The sequence below is a fragment of the Solanum stenotomum genome, chromosome 9, assembly GCF_019186545.1.
Source record: "Solanum stenotomum isolate F172 chromosome 9, ASM1918654v1, whole genome shotgun sequence".
NCBI lineage: Eukaryota > Viridiplantae > Streptophyta > Magnoliopsida > Solanales > Solanaceae > Solanum > Solanum stenotomum.
The window spans coordinates 41401900-41424289 of NC_064290.1; the positions used below are offsets into that span (position 1 = coordinate 41401900).

A 22390-nucleotide genomic window follows, 5' to 3' on the forward strand; every position below is an offset into this window, starting at 1 on the left:
GTAGACAACCCAAGTAATACTAGTGCAATGCAAGAAATAGAATCCCATAACCCTATTCAAAGCCAAGTATCACATTAAGCAACCTACTTCATGCATACATACATAAGATCATACTTCATCATAACTTACAATATTCATAATGATCATCCATAACATAGCTTCAACATACATAAGTCATAATCATCATAATCATAAGTGAACACTACTACAACCATCTCTTAGGATCCCACAAGTGCAATGTGCAAGAGAAGTCCCATACCCTCCCTTACACAATGAAAAAACCCTTAAGAAAGTCCTAGTAAGAGTTCACACCTTTCATACCTTCATTTAGTTTTACATTAGGGAGATATTGCAATAACCGACATAGACCATGAGAGCTACATGGAATTCGGTGTTCTACTCCCACACCGAAAAGATAGAGTCAACACTTGCGTAAGGTATAACCTTTCGTACATAGCTATTTAGGTGGATCCACTAAGTTAAAGTCCTATGTGGGCACATAGTTAAGGGTCAAGGAGATTGCTCCTAGAAATCCTAACTAACTAAATGTGGGTATTGACATCTCATTAGACAACATATACCGTGGGTAATTCTGACTTGCTAAATGTGAGGAAACCCATGTGGGGAGCCAAACTTACTAAACGTGAGACCCCCATCTCATTTATATGCCCTTTCGGTGCTAAGCATCTAATTCCCTTTTGTAATCATCTTTAGTCATCACATAAGTTCACATTATCCTTTACTAGACTTTTATGAAAAAATCTTACTATAATAGCTCATACGTGTTCATAAGTGAGTAACAATTCTTTCACTTTAGAAACACTTAGTAAGTGAGTAACCCTTTCACTTCACATTACACTATAATCATGAGAACTACATTTGAATCATATAGCAATCATACCATAGCATACATACATATTTCATAGCTAGTTCAAGTGTAGAGGGTTAAGGATGAGGAAACTAGGTCATCAACACCACAACAACACATTAGGTATAGCATCATTACAAACTAAGTAATTCACCTTTCATACTTGAGTGTTAAGAAAAGCCAACCTTTATACCTTCTTGCCCTTCCTAGGACATTCATACTTCAATCACCAATCAGTTCATAACCAATACATAATACAAGGTAATTCATGAAGTAATAACATCATCAACATCAATATAATCAATTGACATATTCCCTTCATAGCCTTCAAGGCTTCATTCAAAGACTCAACCCTAATTTCATAGGAATTATACATAACCTAGGGTAGAATCATCATACAAACATGAATTATATAACATCACCTTCAATTCATAGCCTTCAATCAATATCCAACACAAACTAGGGTTAGAATTAGGAAAAGAAGGAGAAACATGGGTCTCATGAGGAATTCTTCAAGAAACCACAAATACAACATAAATTCATTCATAATTGTTCATATAACATCAATCAAAGTAAGTTTATAACATCAATTTCACTTTATAAAGAACACCCATGTTTTTGGATTGAAATCCTAGAAATTAGAGGTTTTGAAATTTATCATGAAGGGGCCTCTTAGGGAAAGGAATCCCAAAAGTGATAAGCAACCATACCTTAGTTAATTCCTTGAGAACTGATGGGGAAAAATCGAAACCTTGCTGCCCTAGATGAACCTTGGTCTTCTTCTTCAATGGGGTTCTTAGTTAAGAGAGTTTTGAGAAAGAATGAGTTTGACTTGTGGGTTTAATTGTGTGAGTTAAAGTCTTAGGGTTAGGGTCTTATAGTTAGGCTTAGAATGGTAATTAGTTAACTAACCACCTTTCTTAACCCTTAATTAAATAACTAACTAAAACTAAGACCCCTAAACTAAAAACTTAAAAACTGCCAGGACTTACGACCCTCCACCTACGGACCGTAGGTGGAGTTACGGACCATGCTGGTCATCTGTTGTTTGGTACTGAGGCTCCCTTTTGGGGGGGTCAAGTCTCCCACGACTAAGTATGGGCTTATGGCCATGACTTACGGTCCGTCGACCAGTCTACGGGCCGTGAGTCTTGGTCTCATCGTTTGCTACAGTTTTGACAGCTTTTGGGTCCATGTTTAGGTCCTCCTCAAGGACCCCTAGGGGGGTCCTTGGGGGGGTCGTAACCAGACGTTTTGACCCTATGAACATAACTTACCTAATTTAAACCTTTTTAAAATATTATACCATCATACGACACTCCCAAACCTGCCCAAAACCTAAGGACACACTAGAACACATTATTCTTCTCTAGTTTCCGGACGTCGTGGTCGTTTCTTGACGTTTAGACTTTTACTCTTTCAAACCAAGTCAATTACATTAGTTTAGGTTTATAAACATAATTTTGACTATTTTTAAGTCATTATTCATAAGGTGAGGCTCTAAATTAAGTCATAGAATTTCCAGGGTGTTACAATATCCCCCCTTAGGAACATTCGTCCCCGAATGTCACTTGGACTTCTTTCTAGGGAGACAATGACTCAAACTAGCAGCACAACAATCAATCACACCAACAACATCATATCATCATATCATATTGGAATTTAATCCACAACATCACTATGCTCAGAACTCTTTACTTCACATAAGTATAGGAGGAACTACCTTCTCCATATTCAATGAGCATCAACATATATTTTCAGAAATCAACAAGACATTTTGTTAACAAGACAACATCAAGCATGCTCATTACAACTCTCATGAAGACAACATTACACAGCATCTATGGGTGCAATTTCAATCATGAGAAACAAAATTCATGAAAATTCAACATACAACTTAAGCATGAATTTTCACAAAAATTATGCACATACAAGGAAATCATGTCATAATCATCACACACATGATTTTTTTTTCAATTTATACCAAATTAAGAGAGACTACTAACCTCAACTATGGCTAGGAGTAGGAGGGAAAAAGATGATGGTAGCGGGACTTCATGTCGGCCTCGGCCTCCCATGTTGCACCCTAAACTAGGTGGTTTCTCCATAGGACTTTTACGGAGGCAACTTCTTTATTCCTCAACTTCTTAACTTGACGATCTAAGATTTCGACCGGAACCTCTTCATAAGAAAAGTTCTCATCCCACCTAAACCTTCAAGAGGGAGGATAGACACCGGTTCACCTATACACTTCTTTAACATAGAAATATGGAACACGGGGTGAACCGGGGCCAATTCATTGGAAAATTTCAACTCATAAGCGACCTTTTCGACACGCTTCAAGATCTCATAAGGCCCAACATACCGGGGGCTAAGTTTCCTCTTCTTATCAAACCTCATCACCCCTTTCATGGGTGAGATCTTAGAGTAGACCCAATCACCTACTTCAAATTCAAGATCTCTCTTTCTATTATTGGCATAAGACTTTTACCGACTATAAGCCATTTTCAACATATCTCTTATAAATCGAACTTTCTCTGTGGCCTCATAGACTACCTCGGGACCAAGAAGAGCAAATTCACCCACTTCAAACCACCCAACCGGAGATCGACACCTTCTACCACAAAGTGCTTCAAAGGGTGTCATAGCAATACTTGAGTGGTAGCTATTGTTGTAGGAAAATTCTATCAAAGGTAGGTGGTCATCCCAATTACCTTTAAAGTCAATGACACACGCTCTCAACATGTCCTCTAGGGTTTGGATGGTGCGTTCCTCTTGACCATCCATTTGAGGGTGAAATGCGGTACTAAGCTTCACTTGAGTACCGAGCCCACTTGGAAAGACCTCCAAAAATGGGAAGTAAATTGGGCACCTCTGTCCGAATAATTGATAATGGGACCCATGCAACTTCAAAATCTCTTTAATGTACAACTTAGCATAGTCTTCTGCCGAATAAGAAACCTTGACGGGAAGAAAATGGGCTGATTTAGTAAATCTATCCACAATGACCCAAATGGAGTCATGTTGCCTACGAGTTCGAGGCAAACCTACCACAAAGTCCATATTGACCTCTTCCCACTTCCAAGTGGGGATATCGATATCTTGAGTTAGACTTCCCGGTCCTTGGTGCATGACTTTGACTTGTTGGCAATTTGAGCACCTAGCCACAAATTTTGCTATGTATGTTTTCATCCTGTTCCACCAATAAATCTCACGTAAGTCGCGATACATCTTGGTGGCTCCTGGATGGATGGAGTATCGGGACCCATAGGCCTCCTCTAAGATTGTCTCTCTTAGGCCATCCACATCCGGCACACATAACCTCCTTTGGTGCCTAAGCACCCAATCTCCTTGAGAGAAAGTTTCTATTGCTTTGTTGAGAACCGACTCTTTTAGTTCCATCAAAATAGGGTCAAGATGTTGCTTAGACTTCACGTCAACAACTACCGATGACTTGAAATTATGACGGACCATCACACCTCCTTTTGGGGAATCTTCAAGTCGGACACCCAATCGGGCTAGCCTATGTACATCACGGGCTAACTCCATTTTCCCTTTTTCCACATGAGACACACTACCTATAGATACACCACTCAAAGCATCCACAACTACATTTGTTTTCCTGAGGTGGTAAAGGACACTCATATCGTAATCTTTCAAGAGTTCCAACCACCTCCTTTGTCAGAGATTCAATTCTTTTTGGGTAAAAACATATTGAAGGCTCTTGTGGTCGGTAAACACATCCACATGTACCCATAAAGATAGTGTCTCCAAATCTTTAAGGCAAAGACTACGGCCGCTAGCTCAAGGTCATGAGTTGGATAATTCTTCTCACGCACCTTGAGTTGTCTCGAGGCATAAGCTATAACCTTACCATGCTGCATGAGGACACAACCCAAACCCACTCGGGAAGCGTCACAATATACTACAAACCCTTCGGTGCCCTCCGGTAGGGTCAGAACTGGAGCGGAGGTGAGCTTATCTTTTAACAATTGGAAGCTCCTTTCACAAGATTCCGACCATTCGAACTTGGACTTCTTTTGAGTTAAGGCCGTTAATAGAGATGCAATAGATGAAAATCCCTCAACAAACCTCTGGTAGTAACCGGCCAAACCCAAAAAGCTTCGGATGTCGGAAGGACTCAAAGGTCTAGGCCAACTTTTGACCGCATCGGTTTTCTTTGGATCAACTTCTATACCCTTACTAGAAACAATGTGACCAAGGAAAGCAACCGATCTTAGCCAAAACTCGCACTTGCTAAACTTAGCATAGAGTTGGTGATCTTTGAGGACTTGCAGTACTATCCTCAAATGATTCATGTGATCATCCTCACTTTTGGAGTATATCAAGATGTCATCGATAAAGACAATAACAAATGAGTCTAGAAAATTTCTAAACACACGGTTCATAAGGTCCATGAAAGCCGTCGGGGCATTTGTAACACCAAAGGACATCACTAAGAACTCAAAATGACTGTATCTTGTTTGGAGGGCTGTTTTTCGGAACATCAACACCTCTCACCCTAAGTTGGTAATAACCCGACCTCAAATCAATTTTTGAAAAGTAACTCGCTCCTTGAAGTTGATCAAATAAGTCATCAATCCTAGGGAGTGGATACTTGTTCTTAATGGTCATCTTATTTAATTGTCAGTAATCAATACACATACAAAGAGATCCATCCTTCTTCTTCACAAATAACACCGGTGCACCCCAAGGAGATATACTAGGTTGGATGAAACCCTTATCCAACAAATCCCTGAGTTGAGTTTTTAATTCCTTCAACTCCGCTGGGGTCATCCGGTAAGGAGGGATTGAAATGGGTTGTGTATCTGGCAATAAATCTATGCCGAAATCTATTTCCCGTTCGGGAGGAATCCCGGGTAAGTCATCGGGAAAGACTTCCGGAAAATCCTTCACTACGGGGACCGACTCCAAAGGAGGAATCTCGAACTCAAGATCTATGACCCTCACAATGTGATAAAGACAACCCTTAGAAATCAACTTATAAGCTTTTAGACATGAAATGATGCTTCCCCTAGGGTCGGAATTTCCTCCCTTCCATTCTAAAATGGGTTCATTAGGAAATTGAAACTTCACAATTCGGGTTCTACAATCTATGGACGCAAAACAAGCATGAAGCCAATCCATCCCCAATATAACATCAAAGTCCAACATCTCAAGTTCCACCAAATCAACAAAGTGACTCTATTGGGCAATGATATGGGACAACCCCTATACACTCTTTTAGCAATTATGGAATCACCCACCAGGGTGAAAACCGAAAAGGGTTCATTTAAGACATCGGGAAGCATATCAAACTTCATAGCCACCAAAGGGGTTACAAAAGACAAAGTGGCACCGGGATCAAACAATGCATAAACATTAATTGTAAATACTTGTAGCATACCGGTCACAACATCCGGAGAACTCTCTTGATAACCTCGGGATTGGAGAGCATAGAAGTGATTCTTCTTAGGAGCATCAGGATTTGGGTCACTTGCTTGTGCTTGAGCATTTTCCCTTCCTTGAGCCTTTAGCATAGGGCAATCCCTCCTCATGTGGCCGCTCTTACCACAACCATAGCAATTTCCCGTGCCAACTAGGCACTTGCCTTCATGTTTTCGGCCACGCTTTGTACAAATAGGCTTCTCAGCATAAGGACCACCACCTTTTGTTTCTTGAGGGTTAGGGTTAGACACTTTACCTTTGTTGACCCTTGGAGTGTTAGGAGGACCTTGGTTGGAAAACCTCTTTTTGAACTTTGGTTTATCTTGGATTTCAAACTTAACCTTAGAAGAATTTCCATCATCGGCCCTTGACCTCTTCAATTCTCTACCAACTTTCTTAAGTTTTTGCTCCTCAATTTATATGGCATGAACCATAAGACGAGAAATGTCCATGCTTGGGATTAGCATAGCCGACCTATATTCATTTACTACGAGATCGGATACTCCCATAACAAATTTGTTCATTGTAGCTCTAGAGTTCGACACCAAAGTAGGAGCATGCTTGGACAATTGAGTGAACTTGAGGCCATACTCCTTCACACTCATACCCCTTTGACGAAGGTTGATGAATTCTTGCATTTTCCTCTCCCTTAGTTCCAAGGGGAAAAACCTATCAAGAAAAGCCATCTTGAATGTAGCCCAACTTATCGGACCCTCTCTAATAGGTCTCCCCTCCTTCCATTGTTCATACTACACTTGTGCCACATCTTTGAGTTGATAGGCGGCTAACTCCGCCTTTTCTTGAGAAGACACATCTATAGCCTCTAGAACCTTAAACACTTCATCAATGAATCCTTGTGGATCTTCTTCCATCTTGGAGCCAAAGAAAGTAGGGGGATTCATCCTTGTGAAATCCCTTATCCTAGAAGCGGTAGTGCTAGCATTGGGGTTCACTTGTACCCTAGCATCCCTAGAAACTTGAGTGGCCAACAGTTGAGTCAAATTATGAATAGTTGACCTTATCTCAACATTAGACATAGCCCCTTCTTCAATAGGAACTTAAGGGTTTTGAGGAGCTTGAGAGGGAACCGCCTCATTCACATTCTCCTCACTGGCACTCCTTGCATTGATCCTTCTTGTATTCATTATCTATAAGCACAAGAAAGTGAATAAAAGAGAAGGACTAGATAGAGTTAAGACTCTTAGGCACGACTATGGAGTAACAAAAGAGCGAAAGTTCCTAAGCATCTCGTAGCCTCCCATTCATAAGTGTGGCGCGCTTCACACCCATGAACAAGACTCTACTCGACGTGGTATCTTGTGACATGGATCCTACATTATTCTCAACCTTATGCTCTGATACCAAGTTTGTAACAACCCGAGAGCACCCCCTAGTCGTTACCAGCGTATTCGACCTCTAAGAGGTCATATACAAGCCCTTAACATTCATCATAGCATGCATCATAGAATAAAACACGAAAAATTTAAAACTTTTACTTTGGAAGTTCAATTTCACTTCATATATGAAAATAGAATCTAACTTCGTCACAATGTACCATCTAGACATAGAAGTATCGAAAATGGGACTTAGCCCTTACATCAATAAGAAGTCTAGAAATAGGAAAGTACAACATTGTCTTTCAACATAAGCAAAGAACTAAACATAGAAGCTAGATCATAGGGTCTTGTCCTCGGACTTGAGGACTCACCAACTTGGGGAAGTAACTCCAAGTGTCTTGAGAAGTAAGCTTGAATCCTCAACGACCCGAACCTAAATGTTTGGGGAAAAAGGAGACAAAATGGGTTAGTACAACACACGTACTAAGTATGGCTACTATGTATAAAAACCATTGAAACCTGCATAAAGGGGTCATTTTAGTCAAAACATGCTTTTTACCAAGTAAATCCAATATGCACACAAAGTAAGCATCATAGTACAAACCAACATAATATCATCCCAACACGTAGAGAACCTAAGTAATACTAGTGCAATGCAAGAAATAGAATCCCATAACCCTATTCAAAGCCAAGTATCACATTAAGCAACCTACTTCATGCATTCATACATAAGATCATACTTCATCATAACTTACCATATTCATAATGATCATACATAACATAGCTTCAACATACATAAGTCATAACCATCATAATCATAAGTGAACACTACTACAACCATCTCTTAGGATCCCACAAGTGCAATGTGCAAGAGAAGTCCTATAACCTCCCTTACACAATGAAGAAACCCTTAAGAAAGCCTTAGTAAGAGTTCACACATTTCATACCTTCATTTAGTTTTACATTAGGGAGATATTTCCATAATCGACATAGACCATGAGAGCTACATGGAATCCGGTGTTCTACTCCCACACCGAAAAGAAAGGGTTAACACTTTCCTAAGGTGTAACCTTTCATACATAGCTATCTAAGTGGATCCACTAAGCTAAAGTCCTATGTGGGCACATAGTTAAGGATTAAGGAGATTGCTCCTAGAAATCCTAACTTACTAAACGTGGAGATTTCCATCTCATGAGACAACACATACCGTGGGTAATCCTGACTTGCTAAACGTGAGGAAACCCATGTGGGGAGCTGAACTTACTAAACGTGAGACCCTCATCTCATTTACATGCCCTTTCGGTGCTAAGCATCTAATTCCCTTTTGTAATCATCTTTAGTCATCACATAAGTTCACATTAGCCTTTACTAGACTTTTATGAAAACATCTTACCATAATAGCTCATATGTGTTCATAAGTGAGTAACAATCCTTTCACTTTAGAAACACTTAGTAAGTGAGTAACCCTTTCACTTCACATTACACTATAATCATGAGAACTACCTTTCAATCATATAGCAATCATACCATAACATACATACATATTTCATAGCTAATTCAAGTGTAGAGGGTTAAGGATGAGGAAACTAGGTCATCAACACCACAACAACACATTAGGTATAACATCATTATAATCTAAGTAATTCACCTTTCATACTTGAGTTCAAAGAAGAACCAACCTTTATACCTTCTTGCCCTTCCTAGGACATTCATACTTCAATCACCAATCAGTTCATAACCAATACATAATACAAGGTAATTCATGAAGTAATAAAAAATTTAACATCAATATAATCAATTGACATATTTCCTTCATAGCCTTCAAGGCTTCATTCAAAGACTCAACCCTAATTTCATAGAAATTATACATAACCTAGGGTAGAATCATCATACAAACATGAATTATATAACATCACCTTCAAGTCATAGCCTTCAATCAATATCCAACACAAACTAGGGTTAGAATTAGGAAAAGAAGGAGAAACATGGGTCTCATGAGGAATTCTTCAAGAAACCACAAATACAACATAAATTCATTCATAATTGTTCATATAACATCAATCAAAGTCAGTTTATTACATCAATTTCTCTTTAGAAAGAAGACCCACATTTTTGGGTTGAAATCCTAGAAATTGGAGATTTTGAAATTCATCTTGAAGGGGCCTCTTGGGAAAGGAATCCCAAGAGTGATAAGCAACCATACCTTAGTTAATTCCTTGAGAACTGATGGGGAAAAATCGAAACCTTTCTGCCCTAGATGAACCTTGGTCTTCTTCTTCAATAGGGTTCTTAGTTAAGAGAGTTTTGAGAAAGAATGAGTTTGACTTGTGAGTTTAGTTGTGTGAGTTAAAGTCTTAGGGTTAGAGTTTTATAGTTAGGCTTAGAATGGTAATTACTTAACTAACCACCATTCTTAACCCTTAATTAAATAACTAACTAAAACTAAGGCCCCTAAACTAAAACTAAAAACTTAAAAACTGCCAGGACTTACGACCCTCTATCTACGGACCGTAGGTGTGGACCGTGCTGGTAATCCGTCGTTTGGTACTGAGACTCCCTTTTGGGGGGGCCAAGTCTCCCACGACTAAGTATGGTCTCATGTCCATGACTTGCGGTCCGTCAACCAGTCTACGGGCCGTGAGTCTTGGTCTCGTCGTTTGCTGCAGTTTTGACAACTTTGGGTCCATGTTTGGGTCCTCCTCAAGGACCCCCTTCGTACCCGGACGTTTTGACCCTATGAACATAACTTACCTAATTTAAACCTTTTTACAAGATTATACCATCATACGACACTCCCAAACCTGCCCAAAACTTAAGGACACACTAGAACACATTCTTCTCTAGTTTCCGGACGTCGTGGTCGTTTCTTGACGTTTAGACTTTTACTCTTCCAAACCAAGTCAATTACATTAGTTTAGGTTTATAAACATCATTTTGACTATTTTTAAGTCATTATTCATAAGATGAGGCTCTAACTTTAGTCATAGAATTTCTGGGGTGTTACATTAGGGATACTCAAAGTTACTCAACTCATTTCAATATAAAGTAGTAGTAAAGATATATTATAAGAAAAGCTTTTAAAATAGTAGACAACAACTCAATATATTAGAAAATACAATATAACTCCGTTTGTATGCAAGAATACAAAATAACTCTATTGTATATAAGAATACATAATAACTATGTGGGAGATTCTCTAACCAACAACCATCACTATGAGTTGTGTGACGATATGACGTCTAGCCCACGCTGCCAGAACTGTCCTATACTTTGTCAGGGTATAAGACCTACTAACTAAGTGAATCCACTAGTCTATGTTAGAAAGAAATAATGAATCATCTAAAAAGTATGACCCTTACTACCCACGTTGGCTACATGGTTTATGGGAGTTGTGAGTGTTAGAACTCTCCCCCATATCAGTGCTTAATACTACTCCCAAAATATAACTTAGCTCATCACTCTTTCTCTAGTTTGAGATAATTACTCAAAAAAATTCTCTTAAAAGAGATACTGCTCAAAACTGCTCAAGAACTCTTTTGGAATCAGTGTTTCCTCTCATCTTAAATGTAAAAACATTTAGTCTTGGGAATACTTAATTCCCATGTATCATTTTAAAGAAAATGAACTCAATTCTACTCTTCCTCAAACTCAAATTCTCAAGTCTTAAAACAAGTTTTAAAAGATTGTAAAGACTTCTCAAAATGACTCTAATGAACTCTCAAGACGTGACTCTTAACTCTACCTTGAATTGGAATTATGAATTCAAGAGTTATGCTTTGGAATGTAGGACCTCTTAATGATTTAGAAGGGTTAAGATAGTTGATCACAAGAACGAGTGAAAACCCAAATTAAAGAACATCGACACAACGCGAAGATGAAATTAAATTTTTGGTCGCGAAAATATTTTTGAGGCAGAGGACTCCGTATCCTCTCCGCGACGCAGAGATGGGGTGAATATCTGGGGACTGAAATTCTAGGCTCCTCCGTGATGCGGGCCTGAGCGCAATTATTTGCCCGGTCTTTTCCTCTCCTCTTCTCTCACTCTTGATTCAACTCATACCCACCGCAATTCTAAGGTCAAAATTCACGAATTTTCATTACTCATAACAGTCCCAACGAAACCCACACAGAGAACTATTAGTTAACTTCATGAACTCAAAACAACACTAAATTCCCAATTAAATTCAATAACTAAGAACAACACTTCAAGAACACTCACCAAGAACTTAAATTCATCAATCTTTATGGATGGATTCGAACATGTAAATCATGATTGGTGTGTGGGTGAACGAACCCAACACTATGAAAACGTACATACCTTAATTTGGTGAAATCCCTTGACAAATCTGCCGAATCTTTGACGAATGCCTTGAACTTTTTCCTCTTTTCTCCTCTTCTTGAACTCCTCTCAAAACCCTAAGCGTATATGGGATTTGTAAAACTGATCCAAATTAATTTTGACCCCAAAATTACTAAATTCGTTTTAAGCTGAAGGGGTAAGGAAAAGACCAAAATACCTCTCATATTTTCAAGTAACATTCCTTAACTGGACAAACAAATTTCAAACAGTTATATCTCCCTCGTACGAACTCAAAACTTAGCAAACTCGGTGGCGTTGGAAAGAGGATTCCAAGACCTTTCATTTGATATGTTATGGGCTACCTAACTCATCATGTATTGAAAGTTATGGTCGTTTGAAGTTGACCCAAAATTCACAACTTAACAAAATTCTCAAGTTGGCTCTTTCCAAATTGGTTCTTTCTATTTCTAGTTCTTTCTAAGGCGGGATGTTACAATTATTACAAGTCATATGAACTTTTCTTCATCTAAAATACTGAAATATTAAGAAATAGTAAATAAGTAAAACAAAAGGGCAATGTTTATATAGTAATAAGTATTTTGAAGTAAACTTCTTGACAATCTAAATCACATAAGTAACATTGATAATAAAATCATTCTTTTGTCTTGAGTATCAAAATAACAAATCGTGACAATTCTCTAACTCTTGAAAAGTTTAATAATTTTGGAAAAAGATATTCATAAGCATATATTACATCAAAGAGAAATTGTTAACAAAAACAAATGAATTTAGACTAAACCATATTAACTTCATATATTGGAACATTACATAAGCAAAAAAATAATTATTATATCATCAAAAGTATTTTCCTCAAGTACTCGAGGTTATGGAATATACCCTCTTAGGATAGAACGATTTAATTCATGAGAATAGTGGTACCTCATATTCCACTAAACTTCGAAGTCACTCAACGACAATAAATCACACGAAATTTTTTAAAATGCAAGAAGAAGAAGAGTAGAAGATTAAAAAAATTGTGGTTGAAAAATGAGAGGAAGCCCCACTATTTATAGTCAATAAAGGGTAGTATAAATATTTTTTGTATCTTATCTGAAAAGTCATGACTTTTCCGAGAAGTCACAACCTTTTGGAAATGTCACAACTTATTGAAAAAGTCACAACTCATTTAAAAAGTCGCAACTCATTGAAAAATCACAATCCTTTGAAAAAAATCACAACTCATCGAAAAGTCACAACCTAAGTTAGTGATATTATAGTAATTTAACATTTAAGTCAGGAGTTAATGTTAATATTTATATATAAATATATATATAATAATAATATACATTAGATTTGAGTTATAAATTTAGCCAAAAACTCTAGCAGTATTATTTTACCAAAAAATAGTCCCAAAGAATAAATGGGGAAATATTAAATAAAAAAAAATCTACATCTGGATTCAGGCGAGAAAGAGAAAGCTCCATTTTGAGAATTTCCTCTCACCGGAGGGCAATCTTCTTCGATCTCGCACGCACAAACACGCACTGTTGGGTGTCTAAATTTCCTCAAACTCAAACCCTAATCCTCAATTGCGATCTCCATCTCTATACCTCTGTGTTACTGTGAAGAAGAATTTGAATTGTAGGGGTTAATCGATGATCAAAGGCACTGTGACTTCTTGAATTGAAGTCACGGTTTTGGAAGAGAATGAGCTGTGTGGTGAAATCCTGAGAACAATTCGTTGCTATTATTGCTAGAAACGCCATGTGGTTCTCCTTTTGGAGATCCAGAGAGCGATTCTCCTTGGATGAATTCAGGTAACTTGCTGTACTTTTGAATAAATGTAGAAAACTAAAAATAGTTGATTCAGGTTGGAATACTAGTGGATATAGATCCTCTGGAAGGTTCTAGAATCATTTTACTTGGATCAAATGGAGAGAATTAAAAAGCATTGATTTTATTAGTGTATAGTTGTTTAGTATAGAAGAAGGTAATAATGGATAATTTTTATGAACAAAAGTCAAAGTGGTTTTAGACTGTGGAGCTAAAGTCAATTTACCTTCTTTTCTTCATGTCATAAGAATATATTTATTTAAACTATTTATACAGTGGGAAATACTTGAAAGCTGGCCCGAACACCTCATTATCCAACTGGTCTTTATGTACCCCTAGTACGAAGAGGCGCTGGACACAAATACTTACTTGTAAGTTGAACTTGTAGATCTTTTGGTCGTACAACCTTCCCTTTGACTTGATACTACCAGGTGAAGGCTTTATTGGGAGCTCATTCATTTTAATATAGATGAGCAATATAATCGAGGTTCTTTGCTTTTGATGTCTACAATTGCCCCCGTTTTTGACCAAAAACTTGAATCATATATAGATACATTTCTTTAATTCGGAAGAGGATAATGAATTGTCCACAATCCAACCGACTATCTTGTCAAAAAGCCTATATTCCCACTACCTTCCAAAATCCTACTCTCTTGGCTTAGTTTCTTTCCCCTTGCCCGTCTATGATGAGGGAACTCTTTCCTATTTTGCACCACATCCGGGCGCTGAAGTGGTGAGACTATCTTCTTTTTTTTGATAAAGTTAAAATGACTAGCTTCTCTACTCACATTCGTCCATGACGTGGGGACCTGTTCCCATTTTGCACCACATCCAGACACCGATATGGCGTGACTAACTTCTTTACCTATACACATTCATGATTTGAAAGCCTTATCTCATACTCCACATCCAGGCAGTGATGTGATGGAATCCCTGGCCTATTATTCATTATATCCAGGTGCCACTGTAATGTTTGCTTACCCGAGCAGGCCTGACAATATCTTTATTGTGAGAAATCATCATGAATTGTCTTATATCAGTCTACCGCAATGGCACAAACGTTTCTCCTCTATCCGAGTTTGGGACTGCCAATGTGAGCTTGCTCTAATATAGTGAAGTTCAAGCAATAAAACATGATAATTCATATGGAAAACTGTGCTGCTTAAGTTGCAGTGGAAAGTAGTCCGTATTGCAGGCTATTCTTGCACCCCCTAATTGCGAGCTGTATACAGAGCTATACCAACAATCATCATGTGGGAACTATGGAAAAGAAGGAGCTCAAGGAGAGTGGGGGGAACATCACATTCGCAAAGATGGTCTTTCAGGTGCAAACAACTGTCAAGCAGTTGGTCGGGATGATGTATCCATGGATAAAAAGCTTTCCTGTTGAGTGGCCAACTGTAATTGCTGTGGTGAAAGACTACAAGCCTAAGTTATACTATTGTAGTGTAAAATCGAGATTTCCAGAAGGTGACAGAGTCAAGTGCAATACTGATGGGGCAAGTTAGGGCAATCCTGGGTCCAAGCTCATATGGGTTCTGTCTGAGGAACAAGAATGGTGATCTGGTATATGCTCAAGCAAAAGGAACTGGGATCACTACAAACATTGAAGCTGAGACTGTGGCAATCCTGGAGGCCCTAAGGTACTGCTGGAGACATAGAATGATGGATGTTCTGTAAGAAACATACTCACTAAGGCTAATGAACATAATACAGGAGGTTCGGAAGGTACCCTGGAAAATAGCTGCGGAAGTGGAAGAGATGAAGGAGATAATGCACAATCTACACACTTAGGCCATCCACACATTCAGAGGAGGGAATCATCTTGCAAACTCACTTGCTAATGCAACTATTGGACAACAAGAATTACATGAATATCATTCATTTCAGGATCTTCCACCGATTGGAAAGAAGATCTTGAACATAGACAAAGCTTAGATACCAGCATTAAGGGTGAAAACACGCAAAATCAACCAGCAATGACTAGACAACCAGAGATTTTTAAAGACACGAGCATCATCAGTGTTCACAACAGTCATATTTACAGTTCATCGAACAAAGGAGAGCATAAAGTACACAACAAACATATTAACAAGAGAGTATGCCTGGAAGGAGACATTACAACTGTGTATAAACTGTTTAGGCTACTCTACTCTACAATAACAACATACCTAGTGAAATCCCACAAGTGGGGTTTGAGGAGGGTAGAGTGTACACAGACCTTACCATTACCTCGTGGAGGTAGAGAAGCTATTTAGGTTAATCTACTCTAGCTATCAAAAATACACTTCACCAAAAGTGAAAGCTTGTAGGGTCACATCAGACCTGGAAGATTGGAGTTCAACCGTAAACCCTACAAAAGCAGGTGAGAGCATGCACCGACTTCTCCTGGACCTGGTCAATACTAATGTATCAGTCAACCAGCTCGAAAATCCACAAAATATAGAAGGGGAGGGAGGATCACCAAGGATAAGCCAGCTGAACCCAGACAACAACCTCCTTCTTCTTCTTCTTCGATTCCTTAGGGAAGAGATACCCCGATCACCTGGATTAGGAAATAAGAGGAACAAAATAACTTCAGAAACAGGAGGAATAAAGAGATCTAGTAAGGAGAGGGGAAGCACAAACTCTGAACCTTGGAAATGTGAAGCAGAGTAATGGTCTAACAGAGTTCACCATCGACTAGTGGAAGCACAAGCATAAGAACATCCAACGGAGAAGGAGCTTAAGTCGGTGGTTCCAGCGACATGCCTCAGGCAACACTCTCAGGTGCCGGCGGAAGCTAAGGAGAAGACTATCGGATAATCTTCTAAGATATACCTACAATCCTTTCGACAGTACTTTTTTGTTTTTTGGGGCTGGGTTTGTTCTTTTGGATGTGGACATTTTATTTCATTATTGCTATTTTGTTTTGGGACGTTGGTCCATTTTTGATTTTTCAGACTCTGTGTTATTAATAAAATCGGTCTACGGACCCCAATTTAATTATAGAAAAAGAAAGAAAAGTAGTCCGTAAAATTTAAGTACATGATGCTCAGATGATTGTCCAGGTTACTATAACAGTTCTTGATCATTGTGAAGTTTCAACTGCATTCCTGCCTATTGTGCAGATTTTTGACTGATCAGCTGATGAAAGTTCAAGTTGTTAATGAGGTCAACAAGGTAATTACATTGCCTTTACAATTTCCTCCTTTTCTTTGCTTTCTGTAACTATTTATTTAATGCTGTCCTGCCATCAGGTATGATTATTCTTCATATATTTAAATCTTTTCTTGTGACATAAAGGATTTTGTGATTGAGGCACTAAGATCAATTGCGGAGTTGATAACATATGGTGATCAACATGATGTGGCCTATTTTGAGTATGTCTCTGCTAAGGACTTCCCCTTTTAGTGTATACTGTTATTTTAGCCCGAGGCAGACCTAACAAGCTTTCTTCTTGTAATGTTTTTCCTTACAAGTGTGTCGGCATTTCTGCAGGTTTTTCATGGAGAAGCAGGTGATGGGGGAGTTTGTACGTATATTAAGAATTAGTAGAACTGTTATTGTCTCGCTTCAGTTGCTGCAGACGATGAGTATTGTGATCCAAAACTTAAAAAATGAGCATTCTATTTGTAAGTGAGCTGTTGGAATGTGTTTTACTGAATCAAATATTCTTGCCTTTCGGCATTTTGTTAGTCTGACACTTCTCCCCAAATTTTGCAGATTACATGTTTAGTAATGAGCACATTAATCACCTTATAACATATTCTTTTGACTTTCGTAATGAAGAGCTTTTGTCTTATTACATATCCTTTCTTAGGTGTGTTTCCTAAAACTCAGCCGCTTTAGAGGCATTTCCTTACTTTGAAATACAGTTTTAGTCAAGTGCTTCTTGCTGATACTGGTTTTCTGGATGCATGCATATTCAAAGAGCAATAAGTGGAAAGTTGAACAAAAACACCATTTCCCTTCTTGTGAAGACTGATAATGTAAGTTCAATTTGTAAAGTTATTAACTTCTTAATAAATTTTAAGGTTACTATTCTGTTTGTTTGAATTCTAGGCATGCCAATGTTATGTCCATTGACTTAGCTCAGCTAGTTCATAGCCTTACTTGTTGACCCAAGAGAATTCTGTGCTGCTGTTTGTTTAAATTCTAGGCATACCAATATAATATTTGTCGACATAGCTCAGCTTGTTCACAGCCCTACTTGTTGATCCAAGAGAGTTCTGTGCTGCAATTTGCTGGTTTGCTTTCTTATTACGGACCTTAGAAAAACTAAATTAATAAATGACCTAACTAGAGGTCCTTAGTTAATCGTTGAGAGCTTTGGGAGTGGAGAAACTCAAATATGATAGATGGGGGGAGCTATGATGAGGGAAGTGGTGGAGAGGTCTCTCTTGCATCTTTGATTTTCCTCTGTTGCAAGCTGGAGTTTGAACCATAGAATAGGTGCACTGTCCACTTTTGTCAGGGAAAAGATTTTGACTTGCATTGTTTTTGTTGATTGTTAACTTGGTTCAATAGACAAGTTCAGAAAAAAAAGCTTGGTTCAATAGTTTGAATTTTGATATATTCTACCAATCTGTTTTGAACTTTGAATTTAATCATTTTCATGTATCTTCATTTTTCAAAACATCCATCCCATTGTTCTTATCTTCTGTAGTTTCTCATCCTTTGCATTTCATTTGGTCTACATCTTTGAATAGGAAGAAGTAGTATCATTTCCACTCTATGTTGAGGCAATACGCTTTGCGTTTCATGAAGAAAGCATGATTCGAACTGCAGTACGTGCATTAACCTTGAATGTTTATCATGGTGAGCTTTCTTTTTATACTTCTAAATTTCTCTATATTCTCCCTCATTTGCAGTGTTTTTGGTAGTATATTAAATGACCTTCAACGTGTTCACAGTTGGCGATGAGGCTGTTAACAAATTTGTTGCCCGTGATCCTCATGCCGATTATTTCTCAAATTTGGTCAAATTTTTCCGGGAGCAATGCATCAACTTGGACAAGTTGGTTAATGCTTCAAAGTAAGTAGTTTCTAATTTTTATGTTGTCCTTGAAACTGGTTATGCATCACCTATTTGCTGTGTGACAAGTGATTTATGATGCAGGTGTATGGGTCCAGATACCAGTGGTTCTATCCTTTCATCTGTTGATGAGATTGAGGATAACCTCTATTACTTTAGTGATGTTATTTCAGCAGGGATTCCAGACATTGGGAGGCTAATAACAGACCTCATGTTGAAGGTGCTGATATTTCCATCAGTACTTCCTTCTTTACGGATGGAAGTTGTTAAAGATAGTGTAATGACCTAAACCCCTCTCTCTCGTTCTTTACATGTGTAGTGAAAAATATAGAAGCACTAATATTTGGAAAGTTTACTTAAGGTCCTTGCCTTTACTAGATCAGTCCTCTAAGTTAACTTTTTTGCCTAGTGATACACTTCGCCTCCAATTGTAAGATAGGGATCAAGTCATCAAGTGAGAAATGTGGTAAAGGACCCCTAGGTAAAGGTCCACCGTTGAGCTCCTAGGCAGGCAATATGGATGGATGCGGCTTACCATATTAAAAAAGGAAGAGTTTTTATATGAGATAGTCACACATTTCAACATGGTATCAATATAGGTAGAGGTCTTGGCTTCGAGTCTTGCCGTCACCCACTATCAAAAGAGTTTCTACGTGCTTGACCCTTGAGATATAATTAAGTAGATAACAGTGTGCTATGGTACCATATTGAAGTGTGACAATCTCATCTAACTATGTCTTCAACATGCCCCCTCACATGAAGCCTGATTCTCTTCATGGGCTAAGCACGTGGAACTTTTTGATTATGGGTGACAATGAGACTCAAACCTAGGACCTCTTCATCCCCTAAACCATGTTAAAGTGTGTGAGCTTTTAGATAGATGGTCACACACTTCAACAATTGACACTTTCTCTTTGGTCCTTTGTTTATTGGCTTCTCATTAGAAAAATGTCAAGAGTTGCTATTTTCTCACACTTATATATTTTCTAAGATTGAGCATGTCCCAACATTTAGAGCAAATCAAATAGGTTTTTTCATTTATCAGTTTTTGGCAAACAAGTACCTTCTGCATGTGCTAGTGGGAGGTAGCAAGTACCCAGTTGAATAGTTGAGGTGCGCACAAGCTAGTGTGGATACCACCATTATCTAAAACACAAAGTAGTAGCTTAAGGGTCAGAAGCAAGTCTTATTTCTGTTTATTGTTACAGTTTAGGTAAATAGAAAAAAAGAAAATGAGGGGAAATTGCAATAAAGCAATTTATATCATTTTTCTGTGGTTAACTCCATTTTATCCTTTTATCTTATCCCTCCTTTGAATTGCTTAAGTTGAAACTGATGATCGCAGTTAAGTTTTTCACTTTGTAATCAAAATTGTTAATTATCAAAGAAATAAATAAGAAGATAGATTTTGCTCCGACCATTAAAAGTGACTTTAAGATGTAATACAAGTTTGGGATTGGGGTTAAAATGTAAAGCTTCTGTAGTTCTTTAGAAGGAAGTAAGTAGAAGTGGCTGTAGCAAGCTCAAGGGGCTTGTAGTGACACAAGATAATGGTATAAGAAGCTAGTATGCTGAGTGAACTTGGTAACGTGCATGGGTTTTCAATGAGTTTCCCTTGGGATTTGGTTTCCTCCCTTGGCATTTGTTGTTTTCACTGTATGCTGGTTGCTGGAATTTATCTCTCGATAGTCTTTTGTGGCTCATGTAGGTCTAATTTTTAACTTTCATGTTTCTTTAATGTAGGATACAGGAATTGGAACCGCAACTTCCTTGTATTTACTTTGTTGCATCTTGCGCATTGTTAAGATAAAAGATTTGGCAAATATTGTTGCTGCTGTTCTTCTTTGTGATATAGAAACATTCGTCCCAATGTCTGAACTCTCTGAAGCTAAACTGAATGGTTTCATGGTTAACCATGATATGTCACATGAAAATCAAGATTCAGAAAATAGTGGCTTCAGATCAGATTCTGATGGTCAAAGTTTACGGGTTTTAATTCCGAACATATCCAGCCCCTTAAATAGTCACCCAGAAGACGACAGTTCTCAACCAGATCATGGGAGCACATATTCTGCGTTAAGGTAATTCACATTCCATCTTATTCTTAATTATTTGTTCTTTGTAAAGGAGGTGAGCTATTAATTTGTTAGATGCATACTGCAAATTGAAGTTTGCTAACACTGCACTAGGTGAAATTATCATTAAAACATATCACAATCAATAATTGTTGTCTTGGATGAACAGTAACTGATAACTGCAGGGATGTAATGTTTACTGAATAATAAACTTAAGCACTCTGCTTTTAGAAGAATCTCTATCAACTTCCCTAGAGAACACTTGAATTTTTAAGTCATGACTTTTGGCAAGATTTTGGAACCTCCTATCATGGTTAAAACATAACTTTGTTGAGTTTTGCCTAATAAATAGTTGAAACCTGTCTGATTGTCAAATTCTAAGAACTTCTGAGACTGTTGACTTTACTCAGTCATCGAATCTTAGTTTTCCACTTCACTTTTTTCTAAAGGTTAACCTTTCAGCTTTTTCTTGATAAGTAACCATTATCATATCTCATATCTTCTTATTATCATGTTTGTCTGTAGGATTTCTGATCATTTTGTTCTGTATATTTCTCCATTTTTCTCTCTACTCTACACAACACTTATGGAGTTGTAGTTATTATTTTGAATGATTTTCACTAGAAGTCTAGCACCAGCTCAGCATGAGTTGAATGAAAAATAGTTGTCTTTCTTTTGTCATTCTTTTACTTTCTTGTTTCTCCTTACTTTTACTCTTATTTAGATGGTCTAGCAGTAAATAGTATTTAGAACTTCTTGAACGCTTTAATTACTTCATTGTGTCTTACACCTATAAGTAGTACGTACTGTAAACCAGTACATTTGGAGCGAGCAGCCCAATCACTTAAACTCATTGCTTTTTTTCCTGCAATTTTCTGTTCTGTAGGGAGGCCTTACTTTCTTATATTACTACTGGTGACGACATTCAAGTTTCGGGTTCTTTAAGCATGCTGGCTACACTATTGCAGACTAAAGGTTATATAAGTGGTTTGTGGTTTTTTTCCTTCAGATGCTTTTCCCCACTCTTATAAGAACCTTTATGCCTGCAGAGCTGGAAGAATCAATGCTTGACGCTCTTGGAATTCTTCCACAAAGAAAACAACAGAAGAAACTCTTGTTGGTATGTTGCTGCCGTAAAGTAATCATTATATGAAAGTGATTTTTCTGAAATTAAGTTGGAGATTTGTTTCACTAGTTTCTATTAAAGTAGGTCCCATGCTTTAACTTTTGGAATGTGAAATGTGCAAATATGAAAAGCCTATCCAACAATAGGTTAGCTTAAGATCTATGACCTTATGAATTATGATGTTAGATAATGATTATTGCCTATATGTGAATATACTATCACTTGACTAACAAAATCATTCATAAAACTGATTTACCTTTTTGTTAATTGAATATTACAATGTAGCTACAAGTGATACTACTACAACATCTATGCCTCACCCTCAAGCAAGTAGGGGTAGGCCATATGAATTCCCCCCAACCATGTTTCTTCAATTGAACTCTTCTC

At 37.8% G+C, this 22390-nt stretch overlaps 1 protein-coding gene across 1 annotated transcript; it reads left to right on the forward strand.

The window, feature by feature from the left end:
* The first annotated feature begins 13398 nt into the window (after nucleotides 1–13398).
* Nucleotides 13399–22108, forward strand: LOC125877791 (protein TRANSPARENT TESTA 9). Its single transcript, XM_049559058.1, has 12 exons — nucleotides 13399–13770; nucleotides 16897–16948; nucleotides 17072–17148; nucleotides 17267–17400; nucleotides 17492–17588; nucleotides 17700–17757; nucleotides 18478–18586; nucleotides 18682–18802; nucleotides 18887–19079; nucleotides 20546–20883; nucleotides 21764–21852; nucleotides 21927–22108. Exons 1-12 carry the CDS (start codon nucleotides 13718–13720, stop codon nucleotides 22028–22030), a joined length of 1425 nt encoding a protein of 474 aa, XP_049415015.1. The 5' UTR covers nucleotides 13399–13717; the 3' UTR covers nucleotides 22031–22108.
* The last annotated feature ends 282 nt before the right edge of the window (nucleotides 22109–22390 follow it).